At 36.5% G+C, this 17,692-nt stretch overlaps 3 protein-coding genes across 3 annotated transcripts in view; 2 read left to right on the forward strand and 1 right to left on the reverse strand.

Annotated features, from left to right (window-relative positions):
- Positions 1-6,439, reverse strand: part of LOC134853352 (UV excision repair protein RAD23 homolog) — a 524,307-nt gene extending 517,868 nt beyond the window's left edge. Inside the window, exon 1 of the mRNA XM_063869328.1 lies at positions 6,421-6,439. The gene's annotated coding sequence lies outside the window, so the exon portion shown is untranslated. The remainder of the gene's footprint in view (positions 1-6,420) is intronic.
- Positions 1-17,634, forward strand: part of LOC134853552 (mitochondrial Rho GTPase 1-A-like) — a 31,564-nt gene extending 13,930 nt beyond the window's left edge. The window contains exons 2-5 of the mRNA XM_063869552.1: positions 14,901-14,990; positions 15,575-15,880; positions 16,042-16,123; positions 17,471-17,634. Of these exons, the coding sequence (XP_063725622.1) occupies positions 14,985-14,990; positions 15,575-15,880; positions 16,042-16,123; positions 17,471-17,634 (558 nt within the window). The 5' untranslated portion in view covers positions 14,901-14,984. The remainder of the gene's footprint in view (positions 1-14,900; positions 14,991-15,574; positions 15,881-16,041; positions 16,124-17,470) is intronic.
- On the forward strand, positions 1,218-14,718 carry LOC134853354 (acetyl-coenzyme A transporter 1-like). Its single transcript, XM_063869330.1, has 3 exons — positions 1,218-1,969; positions 8,901-9,083; positions 13,315-14,718. Exons 1-3 carry the CDS (start codon positions 1,307-1,309, stop codon positions 14,197-14,199), a joined length of 1,731 nt encoding a protein of 576 aa, XP_063725400.1. The 5' UTR covers positions 1,218-1,306; the 3' UTR covers positions 14,200-14,718.
- Positions 17,635-17,692: the final 58 nt, after the last annotated feature.

Consider the following 17,692-nt stretch of genomic DNA (forward strand, 5'->3'; position numbering starts at 1 on the left):
GCATGTATTAATTTTGACAACCCTTTCCGTATGAAATTTGCATTTTCAAATTGCCAACAATTAATTGGGGTTTCGTTTTCGTGAGTTCGAATTTGTTATACTGGCTATTTGAATCATACGTAAAGGAAGAAGTTGAATCAAATTAATTCTCTGAAAATAGTTAGAAGCTATTTTAAAGATGGCAACCAAGTTTGAGTTTCTGGAAATCGAATTAATTGTTAAGATCTTTTTTTTGTCTTTTTTATCCTTTTTTTGAAGAAGTAAAAGAATTTATAAGTTGTTTTGAAACCAATTTTGGCGATCGAGTTAGTTTTTAATAAAAAAAATGCCATATATGTAAAGAAAGCGACTACTTGAGCTCAAATATAAAAGATGTTTTCCTGCAATTCGTTTTGATTACGTTCTGGAGGCATGAAATTTGCAAATTTAGCTTTGTGCTGGGCTAATTTATCCGCAGTAAAGATTTGCTTATGATATTGAAAGGGTAACTCGAATTTTTTTACTTGACGAAGTATCAAAACAATTCCGCACTCAAAATTGTTCAGGATTGAATTAAGACAAGCTAATTGGTCATATTAATTGCATTAGTTTTTTCATATAAAACTCTTTATTTTAATCCGCATAATGTTGTATTTCAAGACGTGTCATTTGACTCGTCAGCTCATTAAATCAATATCAAGGCGTTAATCCGAATATGTTGCGTAGAGGTAATGCACATGCGTGTGAAACAGGTTCGAATCAGGCCAGTCATTTTTTCTAGACGGAAAATTTTCCGCGTGACTTGAAACTTTTATCGGACTTATAATTGTTTGCTTATGTTTTGTCGGAATGTGCCTATGATTTACGCATTTTTAACTGAAAGTCAAAGTTTTTTGAAAATCAGATTATTTATTTCTAAGTTATTATGTTCCAATAAGTTTTCCAATGCTTAAACTAGCTGTAAATTTTCCAATGCATTTTTTTTTTCATTGCAAACTTTTTTGATGTAATCTTTGAGTTTTTAAAATTAGATTTTTACTTCTTTGTTCAATTGGTATGCTTGCGTTGTATCGTAGCTGTTGCGAAATATATTTTTAAATAATATTAATAATATTTTTTGGGTCAGTTTTGCTAATATTGAGATAACGTCTTACGTATTTTTTAGTTTTGTTGCAAGAGACGTTAAAAAACCTGTTATCAAACTCATGTCCCCAAGGATTATTTATAATTTCAGGCAAGTTTGGTCTGTTTGTTATCGTAAATGGAGAGCTTAACGTGAGACTTGATATTCACCAACAGTTGGAATACAATTTCTTCTCTGGTTGCGATGGTGACAACTAGGCGCCAGTCTTCGAAACTGAACGAGAGCAACGGATCACCTGCTATTCATGGCTCATCTGCAGTGGCCTCGCCTGGCGGAGACGCGCCCACTCCTCAGTCTAGAATGAGAAGTAACGAGAAACGCTTTCCAAATAAGGAGAATAGCTCTCCCAGTACAATGCTTAACGGCGATACATCCAAAAAGATGCCCTATATGGAAATTTCGACTGCAGAAAATGGCACGCTTTCTTCAAACGATTACGTAAAGTCGGGATTCGAGAGCGAAGCTGATTGGCGGAAAGACAGAGGAAACATTGTGTTGTTGTTTCTGTTGTATGTGCTGCAAGGGATCCCATTAGGCTTCGCAGGCAGCATCCCTTATATTTTGATGACTCGTAAAGTAGACTATGCTTCCCAAGCACTCTTCTCCTTCGCATTCTACCCCTTTAGTTTCAAACTGATCTGGGCGCCTATTGTGGACTCCCTGTTCAGTCGCAGAATGGGTCGGCGTAAGACGTGGCTCATCCCGATCCAGTATCTAATAGGACTATTTATGATCTACATTTCACTACATGTCAATGATTTGCTGGGCGTGGATGGTGAAAAGGCAGCTGAAATCAACCTGCTCGTGTTCTTGTTCACTTCGCTCAATTTTTTCGCCGCTACTCAGGTAAATCCTTGATGTGATGACTTGATGTTTTTCGAAGTTCACTTGGTAATTCAGTGGCTGTTTTTGTAAGAAAGAAAGAAAGAATATATTTTTCCTTTTATAAACAATATATCAGCATAATTAAATTTGCCACATTTAAAGCAGGAACGGATAGACAACGGGACATGTTGGTCCACTAAAAGTCTACCCTTCTATTCAAATGAAACATCTCTAATGAAACAAATCAAATTAAACAATGCGAGCAAATATATTTTTATTTAAATACAAAAGCTACAGCTCGTGAAAAAAAAAATTATATTTGTATCTATTTATAAATTTATGTTGACATTAACTAACTACTGACCTTAACAGTACTAAACTTAACAATACTTCCAGGGCGCTGTAATATTATATGTATAATTTTATTTTTTTTTCAAGTTTTTCAAAAAAAAATTATTGAGAAAAATCCAAAAAAAAATCAAAAAACCTCGATATCTCGAAAACTAGAAGGATTTGGGAGGTCATTTTTTTACACAAAAAAGCTGATATATAGCTGGTAGTCCTGTAGCATGCAACCAACGGGTGTGGGTTTTAAATTTTTTTTATAAGCCAAATATATGTTTCACTAATTCATGGTTTTGTACCAGGTATATTTTCAAAGAATGGTAAATTGCCGAAATTTCTGAAAAAGAACAACTTTTGACGTGTGCAGGTATCAAATTCAGAACCCGCAGCTTATTAAAAAGTTTACAAGCGCGATATCGAATCGAGAAGCTCTCAATTTTGCGTTTACAAAATGGTTCGAACAGAAGGCTGATATCAGAATTTCTAGTAGCTCTTTTTGCATTTTGAAAAACAAATAAATCATTCAGAAAGCTATCATTATGAACACCAATAACTGATTTAAGAACACATTTTAATAGCTCATAGAGATGATACTCATAAACGGTTAACAAACTATATTTTTCAAAAATATCATCACTACGATCTCGACGTTTTCTGAAAAAAATGAATTTGAGGATTTTCTTTTGTAAAACATTGAGTTGTTCCAGCTGCGAATAGCTGCAACATCCATAAATTAAAATGCCATACTGGAGAATGGGAACGACATTGCTACTGTAGTATTCGATCATTTGAGACCTCGGCACGTAATGCCGTAGCTTTGAAACTATACCGCATTGTTTACTAAGTTTCTTTTTGACGAAATCGATATGACTTTTAAAAGAAAATTTGGAGTCTATGTAAATGCCTAAATATTTACAAACAGGTTTCGTATTTATCGAGCAAGAGTTAAACTGAAATAAATGATTGGAACTACTTAACTTTACATTCATTTGAACTGTTTTGGATAGGTTAATCACCAATTTATTTGCATGTAGCCAGTTATTTAAAGACGTCATGTCTTTTTGAACGTCAATTATTTGACAACCTATTGATGTTAGATTCGTATCGTCTGCGAATAGCAAAACTTCCGATGTTTCGCATGCTTTAGAGAGGTCATTTATATATAATAGAAAAAGCAAAGGACCTAAAATTTAGCCTTGTGGTACACCACATTCTATTTTACTCCAGCTAGATGAAACACCATTTACTACAACTCGCTGTATGCGATTACTGAGATATGAGCTCAACCATTTTAAACAGTTACCCCTAAACCCATACATATCCAATTTGTATAGTAAGATATTATGGTCAATAGTGTCAAAAGCTTTCTTCAAGTCAAGGAAAAAACTAAAAATTCCATTCGAAGAAGGATACATTCTAATTCTTTCGGTAAGTTCAGCAAGTGCATCAATTGTGCTATGCTTATTACGAAAACCAAATTGTTTTGCGTAAAAGAGAGAAAAAATCTCTAAATAAGAATAAATACGGTTATACATAATGTGCTCATAGATTTTACTCCAAACAATTAAAAGTGAAATTGGTCTATAATTGTTCTCATCAAGTTTTGATCCATCTCTATGAAGCGGCAGTATTTTCGCTTTACAAAGTTCTTTAGGAAACACGCCTTTTGTGAATGATAAGTTGATTAAGAAGCTTAGATATGGTGCCACGACTTTCGCTGAAGTTTTCACAATAAGGTTACTGATGTTATCATCACCGGACGAGCTTTTATTATCTAGGTAATTTAGGACTTTAAAAACTTCTGTTTCGCATGTTTTTTTCAGAAGCATGGAAAATGGAACATATTCAACGTTAATTCTATCAACATTAGGAACATCATTTTGAATTCCTTTTCCAACTGTTGTGAAAAAATAGTTAAATTTATCAGCAACATCTCTGTCTGTTGCATTATCGTTTTCATCAATTCATGATTGCAATGGAGGAATCTTGCTGTTTTCGTTACTTTTACCACTGATATCGTTTAAAATTTTTATATGTCTGCCTTGAGTCTCCTATACAGTTTTTGAATTTATTTCAATAATAATTCTTTTTAGATAATTTTATTTCTCTCAAAACGATTTCTTAAACTTCTGAAATTTTGAAGCAGTTGATAATTATTCTGATTCAACTTCCATTTTTTGTGTGCATTATTTCGCTTTGTTCTAAGGTTTTTAAGTTTATTTGTGTACCAGGCGGGTTGCTTTGTGACCAAATTTTTCATGGTTTTTAATGGTGCAAACATATTCAATACCTCTTCGAAAGATTTTGCGAACAAATTGAAAGCTGCATCTGCATCATTCATTTCGAAAATTACTATTTTATGTGAGGCCAATTTACTTTCCGCAATTTTTAAAAATTCTTCAACTTGGCTCCGACTTTTTAGGAATGATGTATCGCGAAACGGAATTTCATTATTAACAATTTGACACTTTATGACCCATTCCAAGTGTATTGGATAATGATCTGATAAATGTTCACTATTTAGTACCATTGAATGAGGTTCAGTTCAGTTAAATTGTCGAAAATGAAATGATCCAAACAAGTTAAAGAGGTGGCTGTAACGCGAGTTGGTTCACGACCGTTTATCGAAAAACCATTTGAATGAATACAATTTAAATAACTGGCTCAGTAAGTTATCAGGTATTATATCAATGTAAAGATCACCACAAAGAATGAACGGATGATTTGCACTTTTTGAATTTTCCAAAAACTCATCAAGCCTATCAATGAATTGCATTTTGTTTGATATTGGTGGGTTATAAATCACACATAATGAGAATTTATAGCCATTGTTTAAGATATCGACCGTTAAGCTTTCTTCTGAAAATGAATCAAGTTGATTCAGCAAGCAGCATGTGTTTCTTGCTTGGATCATTACACCACCACCTGGTGTTTCGCGATTTTTTGTAAAATACTGATTATAACCATTGATTAACCAGCTTTCACTTGGATCTTTTTTAGTTAACCAAGTTTCCGTTATACAAATTATATCAGGTGGAGACTCAAGGCTTAGAATAAGTGCTTCCAATTTGTCGAAGTGCGGTTTTAAAAATCTTATATTTAAATGTAGCACCGAAACTTATTAATTTTATTAATTAAAGTACTGTTATTCTGTGAAATATTTGGTTTTGAATTAACGACTTTAACATCACTAGATTGTTTACGATCCTCCTTTATCTCCTGCCTCGTGGAAAACACTTTGGAAACAATTCATCACATCTTGAAATCTGTATTTCAAGGAACTCCCGCCTTCATAAAGTCCATCGATACGATATAGTCGCTCGTCTGCCTTCCATATATAATGGATTACACCTTCTCGGGTCCACGCAGATTTATTTCGGCAATCACTCTTCATCATTTTTATGAAATTGACACGAGCCTTTGATAAGTCTTCAAAGACGCTTATATTTTTCAAACCTTCTTTATCTGCCATCTTTTTTTTTGTTTCGCAGCAAGTTGATTTTGGCGATTCTTCTGGCGAAACGAACGATAATTGGTTTGCCTCTATTTGATCGAGATGGCAATCGATGAGCTATTGAGATATCTGACGCTCGCACATTTGCACCAATATCATGAGAAATATCCACTACCTTCGCTATTGTTGTATCAAAGTTCTCACGATTATTCTCCCCTTCCAAACACTCGGGGATTCCTAGAATTCTTAGGCTATCTCGTCGATTATATGATTCAAGTTTTTCTGCTTTAGATAAAGTCCTAAGATAGCTGACATTCGCCTGAGATGCTATTTCCATTTTGGAGGATGAGATAATTTCCTTCTTCATGTTCTTTATTGCGGACTCAACAGCGACGTTGATTGCAGTCATTAGTTGCGCTTTGTTTTGCTCTACAAGGCTGGGTATCAACAACTTCATTGACTCTTCAATGGTATGCTTCAGCTTTCCAGTCACATCGTCCTCTGAATTTTCTTCGTCACATGGGCTCAGTACAATATTTGGCCGTTTTGGTGTTGGTTTTGATACTGGAGTCTGATCATGATACCTCAGTCCCGGCACATCTGTGTTTCTCTCAATTGAAATATCATTTGCATCAGTAGCATCACTAATCGAATCCATCTGCCCTCTCTGAAACTATTTAATAAGTTTATCAGCTTTTTTCACAATTAAATGAAATTCACGTGCTAGTAATTTATGTAAAGCTTATAATGATTTTCGAGGAAACATTTTTATGCCCCTTTGAAGTAGATATTGGCACCCTGATATATTCAAAAAGAGATTTAACTGTGATCACGGGTGGTTTAAGGTTTTTCTCGATGGGGGGCATGCATTTCAGTTAATTGTTTGATATGATAGGTCAACCAAATTCAAACTTTCAATCAAATTCAAGAAATTAGCCTGATTGTTAGGTCGATCAAACTGATTTTCCAAGGATTTCTCAAAGTGTCCTTTAGAAAATTTCAAAGGGTACATAGGGAAATTTTTAGGGTCGTTCGGTTGAAAAGGATGTAAATATTACTTACCGGAGATTGGCTCTTTGATGGTGGAAGGTTCCAATCAGTGAGGAGGACTGGCAGGTGTGATCGCCGAAAGCGATCATTTTCATTATTTTTTTTTCCTACCATTGAAAATTTGGAGGTACTTTTTCTTCGAGTGTAGTTTAGTTTTTTCTTTCTTGTTTTCCACGCAAAATCAGGTGCCACAAATAATCATCGGAATTGATCGAGTGATATATTATTTTAAATAATTTTCAGTCGTTATTCAAACGACAATGAAAATTTTTTAAAAACTTGTCCCAGTGTCGAGATAAACAGGTTTTTGAGTTTTAGTCGAACAAAGGTTGCTCGAACTAAATTACTCGTTCTTAATTAGACGAAAGTTTTCATTTAAGTAGAGAAAAACTTCCGTTTAACTAGTGCTGGAAGCTTCGTTTAGCTTCAATGGCAATAGCTAAAACTAATATTGGAAGCCTCAGTTAGCTTCCTTGGCTAAAAAAAAACCTTTAAAAAATCGCAACATGATTTTACAGAAATTTTTTGTTCATTATTCGTTTTTGAAGAAGTTATCGATTAGGTCCAATTCAATAACGTTTGAAGCGTGTTTATACGCAAAAAAGGAACGTTTCGACACCACACCGATTAATGATAAAAAGTTATCAATTTTTTTACGCTTGCGATTAGCAAGCGTTATCAAATCGGTGTCTAGACTTTTTTCGTGTGAACAACTAGTTTTACAGAATCATTGAATCATTTTACCTTTGATTAATATCAAATCAAAGTCAGGCATTAACTCGATAGTGTAGCGAAGAGCTAACGCACCTGCTTATATAGACAAAGGTCAATGGTTCGAATACGGCCAAGACCTGTTTTTTTTGTAAACGGAAAATGGTCCGCGCGTTAAAAAGTTTGTGCCGGATTTCTGTTCGTCTGCTTATTTTTTTTTCGGCTTAGTTGCCGCAGCGCCAAATTTGCCTAAAATTTAAGCATTTTTTAGTTAACTTGAAAACGGTTTCAGTTTATTGTTTTTTTGTCTAATAATTGAGTCAAAGAAATTTTGCTAGTTGTTGATTTTCATCTTGTTTAAAACTTCTGGAGGTTGTTTTTTTTTTATAATTTTAGATAGTGTTTTGTGCTATTGGTGCAGTGGTAACACCCATGCTTTTGGAGATAGATCTCTAAAGTTCTGTTTCAGCCGGGATCTGTTTTTGTGGAAACTGAAAGTTTTCTTCTAGTATAGACTATCGATGTCTGATTATTTTTGTCGGCTTAGTTTCCGCAAAATTATTCGTTTTTTAAGCTTCTTGGATGCTGTTTGCATAGTTTATAATGTTGCAGGTTATTTTGTTCCAGAAGTTTTTAAAATCTTTTTTGCAACTTTTCGAAGATTTTTTGAAGGTTTTTATTTCAATTTTTGATTTGTCTTTTCATTTGCCTGTAATCATTATCACTCATTTTTTTTGAGAAGGGACTATTGAATAAGATGAACAAATGCAAGAATGGGTGGTAATTAGTAGTTAGAACCACGTTAAATTCGAAGTAGATTTGTAATTTAATTTGAACTTCAACTCAAATTGTCAATTTTTTCTGAAAATCAAAAATGTTCAGAACAGTTCTAATTTTTTTATTGTTAGCCCCCGGTCCTGCTCAGTGCAGGACCAACCGTGGGGGAGATTGATGTCATCCATTTTGCCGCAGCCGGTCCCACTTCGAGGAGGCGGATGACTCTGAGACCCCTCTAACCGTGACGGAAGTGAGATTCGAACGCATGACCCTCGTGCTGAGAGACGTGTGCCTAACCCACTCGGCCACGGCTGCTCTGAACAGTTTTATTCGACTTGAGAGTTTTTTGTGATTTTTTGTTGGAATCCTAATCACAATCAACATGGAAACACCTCTTCTTTAATTAGTCAAAATCTGGAAAAAAAAATACACTAAGTCCTTTATCGTCCATTGTCCCTTTAGGTGAGTGTTCTTAACAATTGAGAAAAAAAATAGAATTGAACTTTAAGTCTGGAGAAAAGGTCCAGTCAAAATTTTGTCTGATTGTGTATCGCTGCGCTTGATCTCTGAAATAAATGTTGAGAGTTGATTAAAATCTAGTTCTGTTGAATTCAGGACATAGTGGTAGACGGGTGGGCTCTGAGCATGTTGGCGCCTGAGAATGTGGGCTACGCGTCCACGTGCAACTCAGTCGGACAGACCTTCGGCTACTTCGTCAGCTACACGTTATTCCTCGCATTTGAGTCCAAGGACTTCTGCAACCAGTACTTCTACCCCCTAATTGGACTGGATGCACAGGTACTATTTATTTACTCCTTTGTTCATTGGTGTCAGCAGGCATTACAAAATAAATCAATTTGTGCAAATTCAAAGAATTAAATCAATGAAGTTCAAAACGTACAGACTACCTAGGAGCACTAACCGGTCAACGCCCTGATTTCTTGCTCTTAAATCTCATTGTCGCTTTTATGCTTAGTGCAATATGTCATTTTTACATGGAGTTACTACTTTACTTTCATAGAGGAGATAGTTTAAAAGCTCGGAAATAGTTTGAAAGAGTTCAGGAAACTTGATTTTCTGAATTGATTACGGAATTTGCAGGTTAATGGTACTCAATTGAATAATTAGAATAAGATCTGTTCTAGAGAATGCGGAGGATGCAGATAAATTGTTACTCGACCCCAATTGAAAATAGTTTCTTAAGTAGTATGTATATGACGGTGCAATTTCATAAATTCATCGCCTTTTCAGCCCACTGGCGCTCTAACACTGGATGGTTTCATGTATTTCTGGGGCGTGGTCTTCGTCGTCGCTACCACTCTAGTCTGGATATTCAAGAGGGAAAAGGCTGATAACGACTACCAAGAATCATTAACTGATTCCTACAAATCCCTCTGGAAAATCTTGTGGCTTCCGGTACTGAAACAATATATTTTTTTCTGCTTAACTTGTAAAATAGCATTTGCAGCGGCAGACGGGATCACCGGGCTAAAGCTAATCGATTATATGATTCAAGTTTTTCTGCTTTAGATAAAGTCCTAAGATAGCTGACATTCGCCTGAGATGCTATTTCCATTTTGGAGGATGAGATAATTTCCTTCTTCATGTTCTTTATTGCGGACTCAACAGCGACGTTGATTGCAGTCATTAGTTGCGCTTTGTTTTGCTCTACAAGGCTGGGTATCAACAACTTCATTGACTCTTCAATGGTATGCTTCAGCTTTCCAGTCACATCGTCCTCTGAATTTTCTTCGTCACATGGGCTCAGTACAATATTTGGCCGTTTTGGTGTTGGTTTTGATACTGGAGTCTGATCATGATACCTCAGTCCCGGCACATCTGTGTTTCTCTCAATTGAAATATCATTTGCATCAGTAGCATCACTAATCGAATCCATCTGCCCTCTCTGAAACTATTTAATAAGTTTATCAGCTTTTTTCACAATTAAATGAAATTCACGTGCTAGTTATTTATGTAAAGCTTATAATGATTTTCGAGGAAACATATTTATGCCCCTTTGAAGTAGATATTGGCGCCCTGATATATTCAAAAAGAGATTTAACTGTGATCACGGGTGGTTTAAGGTTTTTCTCGATGGGGGGCATGCATTTCAGTTAATTGTTTGATATGATAGGTCAACCAAATTCAAACTTTCAATCAAATTCAAGAAATTAGCCTGATTGTTAGGTCGATCAAACTGATTTTCCAAGGATTTCTCAAAGTGTCCTTTAGAAAATTTCAAAGGGTACATAGGGAAATTTTTAGGGTCGTTCGGTTGAAAAGGATGTAAATATTACTTACCGGAGATTGGCTCTTTGATGGTGGAAGGTTCCAATCAGTGAGGAGGACTGGTAGGTGTGATCGCCGAAAGCGATCATTTTCATTATTTTTTTTCCTACCATTGAAAATTGGGAGGTACTTTTTCTTCGAGTGTAGTTTAGTTTTTTCTTTCTTGTTTTCCACGCAAAATCAGGTGCCACAAATAGTCATCGGAATTGATCGAGTGATATATTATTTTAAATAATTTTCAGTCGTTATTCAAACGACAATGAAAATTTTTCAAAAACTTGTCCCAGTGTCGAGATAAACAGGTTTTTGAGTTTTAGTCGAACAAAGGTTGCTCGAACTAAATTACTCGTTCTTAATTAGACGAAAGTTTTCATTTAAGTAGAGAAAAACTTCCGTTTAACTAGTGCTGGAAGCTTCGTTTAGCTTCAATGGCAATAGCTAAAACTAATATTGGAAGCCTTAGTTAGCTTCCTTGGCTAAAAAAAAACCTTTAAAAAATCGCAACATGATTTTACAGAAATTTTTTGTTCATTATTCGTTTTTGAAGAAGTTATCGATTAGGTCCAATTCAATAACGTTTGAAGCGTGTTTATACGCACAAAAAGGAACGTTTCGACACCACACCGATTAATGATAAAAAGTTATCAATTTTTTTACGCTTGCGATTAGCAAGCGTTATCAAATCGGTGTCTAGACTTTTTTCGTGTGAACAACTAGTTTTACAGAATCATTGAATCATTTTATCTTTGATTAATATCAAATCAAAGTCAGGCATTAACTCGATAGTGTAGCGAAGAGCTAACGCACCTGCTTATATAGACAAAGGTCAATGGTTCGAATACGGCCAAGACCTGTTTTTTTTGTAAACGGAAAATGGTCCGCGCGTTAAAAAGTTTGTGCCGGATTTCTGTTCGTCTGCTTATTTTTTTTTCGGCTTAGTTGCCGCAGCGCCAAATTTGCCTAAAATTTAAGCATTTTTTAGTTAACTTGAAAACGGTTTCAGTTTATTGTTTTTTTTTGTCTAATAATTGAGTCAAAGAAATTTTGCTAGTTGTTGATTTTCATCTTGTTTAAAACTTCTGGAGGTTGTTTTTTTTTATAATTTTAGATAGTGTTTTGTGCTATTGGTGCAGTGGTAACACCCATGCTTTTGGAGATAGATCTCTAAAGTTCTGTTTCAGCCGGGATCTGTTTTTGTGGAAACTGAAAGTTTTCTTCTAGTATAGACTATCGATGTCTGATTATTTTTGTCGGCTTAGTTTCCGCAAAATTATTCGTTTTTTAAGCTTCTTGGATGCTGTTTGCATAGTTTATAATGTTGCAGGTTATTTTGTTCCAGAAGTTTTTAAAATCTTTTTTGCAACTTTTCGAAGATTTTTTGAAGGTTTTTATTTCAATTTTTGATTTGTCTTTTCATTTGCCTGTAATCATTATCACTCATTTTTTTTGAGAAGGGACTATTGAATAAGATGAACAAATGCAAGAATGGGTGGTAATTAGTAGTTAGAACCACGTTAAAGTCGAAGTAGATTTGTAATTTAATTTGAACTTCAACTCAAATTGTCAATTTTTTCTGAAAATCAAAAATGTTCAGAACAGTTCTAATTTTTTTATTGTTAGCCCCCGGTCCTGCTCAGTGCAGGACCAACCGTGGGGGAGATTGATGTCATCCATTTTGCCGCAGCCGGTCCCACTTCGAGGAGGCGGATGACTCTGAGACCCCTCTAACCGTGACGGAAGTGAGATTCGAACGCATGACCCTCGTGCTGAGAGACGTGTGCCTAACCCACTCGGCCACGGCTGCTCTGAACAGTTTTATTCGACTTGAGAGTTTTTTGTGATTTTTTGTTGGAATCCTAATCACAATCAACATGGAAACACCTCTTCTTTAATTAGTCAAAATCTGGAAAAAAAATACACTAAGTCCTTTATCGTCCATTGTCCCTTTAGGTGAGTGTTCTTAACAATTGAGAAAAAAAAATAGAATTGAACTTTAAGTCTGGAGAAAAGGTCAAGTCAAAATTTTGTCTGATTGTGTATCGCTGCGCTTGATCTCTGAAATAAATGTTGAGAGTTGATTAAAATCTAGTTCTGTTGAATTCAGGACATAGTGGTAGACGGGTGGGCTCTGAGCATGTTGGCGCCTGAGAATGTGGGCTACGCGTCCACGTGCAACTCAGTCGGACAGACCTTCGGCTACTTCGTCAGCTACACGTTATTCCTCGCATTTGAGTCCAAGGACTTCTGCAACCAGTACTTCTACCCCCTAATTGGACTGGATGCTCAGGTACTATTTATTTACTCCTTTGTTCATTGGTGTCAGCAGGCATTACAAAATAAATCAATTTGTGCAAATTCAAAGAATTAAATCAATGAAGTTCAAAACGTACAGACTACCTAGGAGCACTAACCGGTCAACGCCCTGATTTCTTGCTCTTAAATCTCATTGTCGCTTTTATGCTTAGTGCAATATGTCATTTTTACATGGAGTTACTACTTTACTTTCATAGAGGAGATAGTTTAAAAGCTCGGAAATAGTTTGAAAGAGTTCAGGAAACTTGATTTTCTGAATTGATTACGGAATTTGCAGGTTAATGGTACTCAATTGAATAATTAGAATAAGATCTGTTCTAGAGAATGCGGAGGATGCAGATAAATTGTTACTCGACCCCAATTGAAAATAGTTTCTTAAGTAGTATGTATATGACGGTGCAATTTCATAAATTCATCGCCTTTTCAGCCCACTGGCGCTCTAACACTGGATGGTTTCATGTATTTCTGGGGCGTGGTCTTCGTCGTCGCTACCACTCTAGTCTGGATATTCAAGAGGGAAAAGGCTGATAACGACTACCAAGAATCATTAACTGATTCCTACAAATCCCTCTGGAAAATCTTGTGGCTTCCGGTACTGAAACAATATATTTTTTTCTGCTTAACTTGTAAAATAGCATTTGCAGCGGCAGACGGGATCACCGGGCTAAAGCTAATCGAAGCAGGAATGAAGAAAGAAAAGCTGGCTCTTCTTGCAGTTCCTCTGACACCTGTGCAGCTCTTCCTTCCTCTAATCATATCACGAATCACAGCCGGCCCCAAACCCATGACTAAAGTCTGGATGAATGCGTACCCTTGTAGACTTATATTTGGACTTGTGTTCGCAGGGATAGTTTACATCACACCCGGAGTACAAGAGTCGCCGGGTGAATTTCCAATTTGGTACTACCTGTTGTTGATTGCTGTGTTTGTTTGCCATCAGTTGTTTACCAATAGCATGTTTGTCTCCATTATGGCGTTCCACGCTCAGGTAAGTGATCCGGCAATTGGCGGAACGTACATGACCATGCTCAACACTTTCACGAACTTCGGAGGTAACTGGCCGAACACTTTCGCATTATGGATGGTGGATAAATTAACGATTAAATCTTGTTCTATTGGAGGAGAAAGTTGCAGCACAGCTGAAAGTTTGGAAGCATGTACTGCACGTGGGGGTCATTGTTTAACCACTACGGATGGATATTACGTGATGTCTTGTATTCTAGTAGTGATCGGATTCGTATGGCTGTTTTTCATGCGAACCAGAATAATCAAGTTCCAGAATATGAGTGTAAATGCCTGGAAGGTTACATGAATTATCATTGGTGCGAGTTATTGATGCTTTAGGGTGCAGTACTTGTAAGTAATTTCAAAATATGTTGACAACAACGTCAAAAATGTTGAAAATACTTATTTTGAGATAGTTGTGGTAATCAGTCTTGTAAAATGACTTATTTGACTGTTCTCCAAATAATATTAAATATTTTTGAATTTTAGCTTTACTGTTCCGACCACTCGCAGAGCGGGGATGATGTTTGTTTTCGGGTAATTTTTTGATGTCAATGGGACTGAATAACTCCTGGTATCACATTAAATGCCTCAAATTTATAATTGCTCATTTTGATGAAGTTGTGCTTTGGTCGAGACAATGCTTTTGCTATTCGGACTGTTTTCGGAGCTACGACTCTAAACATAGAAAGAAAAAGAAACAAATTCGGTTAAGCCAAATTTTGCTAATGATGTTGTGTATATTTTCGGCTCTTTATTCCAATCAAAGTTAATTATAATTTGTATAAAATAATTTACTATTGCTAAAATATATCTTTGTTGCTTTTTGGTTTTGAAACTCAGGGTTGAAGCCGAATTTGCAATTGTCCTCATATTTGAAACGCGTTTCACTCAAACTTCCTTTTGTAGAGAGCGCTGATCTGCTAATATCGGAGAGCTAGCGCATTTGAATCCTTCGATTTTCCGAGAGTAGAGTTGTAAGATCAGAGTAATTTCGAATTGTTTTTCAGATTGTTGAATTAAAGATGTTTTTGGTGGAGAATTCATGAGATTGGAGAAATCGACAAGAGTGGCTGATTATTGTAGCTGCGCATGTGTGTAAGTTATGTTCGTGGATTCTTTTTTTGTTAATATGGGTTTCAGTAATCGTTACTCTGCAGTAGCAGTACTTAATTCGCGGGGTTCGGTATTTAATGAGGGGAATGGGATAGGGGGCGTGTTTTGGGTTGGGTTGTAGAACATATCAGGGGATCTTGCACCCTGGGATAGGTTCTAATTACTATCGTGCCAAAATTGACCATTAAATTGTTGGCATGAAATGAATTTAAGTGATTTATCGCAGGCTGCATTTTTTGTGTAGAAAAGACAATTTTTTATTCTGTTGGACGGCTTAGAAACCTTTTTCGACTACATTGGTTCAAATTTGATGGTATACATTTTTTGGTAGGGCCTTCTCAGACCCTCGTTTTCCAAGCTTCAAGGGTGGTCGGTATTGTAGGGAGGGGGTAGGAGGAGTAGGCTCTATGAAGAAAAATAATGGTGTTACGCGAGGGGGTCCCGACAAATACGCTGGGCTATATGAATCTTTTTAAAGAAGAAATCAAACAAGTGACTCCAATTTGTAACGATATTTGCCTTTTGGCCACATTAACTGTACTCTACCTACTACTAATTGCTTTCAGGTTGGCTCTGGTGACAATGAAGACCCTAACGTCACCCAGGGCACCTTTGTGAACAACCCAAACAATCGCCGAGGACGTAATCAATCTCCACTGTTGCGCGGGGGCAGGGGAGCTAGGGCGGTACAGCCTAGAAATAGACGCAGGGGGGAGCAGGACATGTACAACGTGGGGGGAAGACGGAAACACAGCAGCAACAGTGGTGGGATGAGTGGGAGGAGAGATGTGCGCATTCTGTTGCTAGGAGACAGCTGTGTGGGCAAGACCTCACTCATTCTCTCCCTCATCTCAGAGGAGTTTCTAGAAGAGGTCAACAATCACTTAAGTTATTCGTATTCTACACTCTCGTAAACCTGCTCCTGAACTGTTGTTGAACAGTTAAATTGTGTAAATTATTTGTCTGTTTCCGCGAAGGGTCGTGAGTGAGATATATGAGTGAGAAGGTCGCGAGTAGTTGTGTTTTGTTATAGGTTCCTGCGCGTACGGAGGAGATCACAATTCCACCAGATGTCACTCCGCAATTTGTGCCCACCCACATCGTGGACTTCTCATGTGAGTTGAGACATGGGAACGAAACACACGAACACATACCAGTCAATTCTTTATTGTGCGGCATAAATTCGAGTGTTGTTTTCACCACGTTAATGCCATATGTGAACGTTCTTTTTTTCAAAAAGCAAGTCAGTTGTTTTTGTTTCATTGTTCTTTTTACCCTTGCGATAAGTTTTTTGCCGTAAATAACTTTGCTCACTGGCATCATCTCTAGTGGTACCTTGTTTCATAGTTAATTCAAATTTCTTAGCCTAGAGTTAACGGTCATGGCTTCAAATCTGACCAGGAAATGTTTTTTTTTTCAAACGAAATATTCAAATCATAATCTTGGCCAGTTATTAAGAGTCAATGAACGTAATTTAGTTCTTTTATAGGTTGCGATGATTTTTTTTGAGGAAAAGTCTGAAAATTTTTCCGGCTCAAGTTTACTTTATGCGATTTGACTCTTGATTTTGTTTTCAGTTCATTTCCTTTGTTAAAAAGGAGGCAAACTATACTATCGAACAGCGAAAGTGAAGTTCACGAAAAACGTGATTGAATTCTAGTTTCGAAAAAAGTTCACTACGACTCAAAACGTAGCGCAGACGGTGAAAAGTGGCATTTTCAGACCCCGAAAAAACTAGTAAGTGCCTCAAATTAAAACTTGAGACTTTCAGAGAGGGTACTACAGATCGTTTGCTGACGGAATATATTCTTGCTGACGGAAAAATTTTGCTAGTTCTAATTAAATATTTTCCAAAAGGGTCCTTAAAATTAGTTTTTTTTAGAGCGTAAAAACTTGAATATGCGTTTAATTTTGTCCAGTAGTGGATTCGCATTCATTTTGATGGATCTAGTTGTATAGCAAGTGGTGCTAAGCTCAGCTTCGCCTCTATACGCTTTTCCAACTGTCTGTTGGCTATGTTTGTTTATAGGATCTGGTTTTGATTTTGTTTCGACACGGGAAAGTGGTGGCGAGGATTTTTGTGATAAATGAACGAAATAAATGTTCACTGATTGATGTCGTGTTTTTCTCTCGGTTTTTTGAGTTCATAAACCGTTTTTGTTGCTGATGTTTATCTTGTTCGTCTTCAGAACATCAGTATAGAACTCGGAACGGTGCTTTTTTTTCCATAGATGTATCTAGTAATTTGGTTACGAATTCAGTAGCTTAGTAAGTCATATATAGATTGCGGAGCGAATCCCGGCAAGTTCAAATTCTCTACATCGAATTTATTTTTTGCATTTTTTCAACCATCATAAGCAAATTTTATTCAATTGTTGGCTGTTCAAACTTGTCTTGTGTGTCTGAAGTGCAGCTTGACCTCTGTGATTGGCGTTGTAGTTTATTTTATGTGTTGTGTGTAGTCCAGGAGCAGGAGGAGTCTGAATTGTACGAGGAGGTTGCCAGGGCCCATGTAGTCTGTCTGCTGTTCGCTCTCAACGACCTCTCTACTATAGAATCGGTAAGCTACTACACACAGCAACAACAACAAGAGCCTCAACATTACATACTTCAGGCAGAAGTATAACAGATAGGTTCCGCCCCTTTCGTGAAGCCTGTTCAAAACAAAAATACACAAAAGCACG

The sequence above is a fragment of the Symsagittifera roscoffensis genome, chromosome 8, assembly GCF_963678635.1.
Source record: "Symsagittifera roscoffensis chromosome 8, txSymRosc1.1, whole genome shotgun sequence".
NCBI classification, from domain to species: Eukaryota; Metazoa; Xenacoelomorpha; order Acoela; family Convolutidae; genus Symsagittifera; species Symsagittifera roscoffensis.

Excerpts from the sequence above, each read along its gene's own strand:
- LOC134853354 (XM_063869330.1), top strand. The coding sequence starts at position 1,307 with ATGGTGACAACTAGGCGCCAGTCTTCGAAACTGAACGAGAGCAACGGA. Across the intron at positions 1,970-8,900 it reads ATTTTTTCGCCGCTACTCAG|GACATAGTGGTAGACGGGTG; the intron begins GTAAATCCTTGA and ends TGTTGAATTCAG. Across the intron at positions 9,084-13,314 it reads TAATTGGACTGGATGCACAG|CCCACTGGCGCTCTAACACT; the intron begins GTACTATTTATT and ends TCGCCTTTTCAG.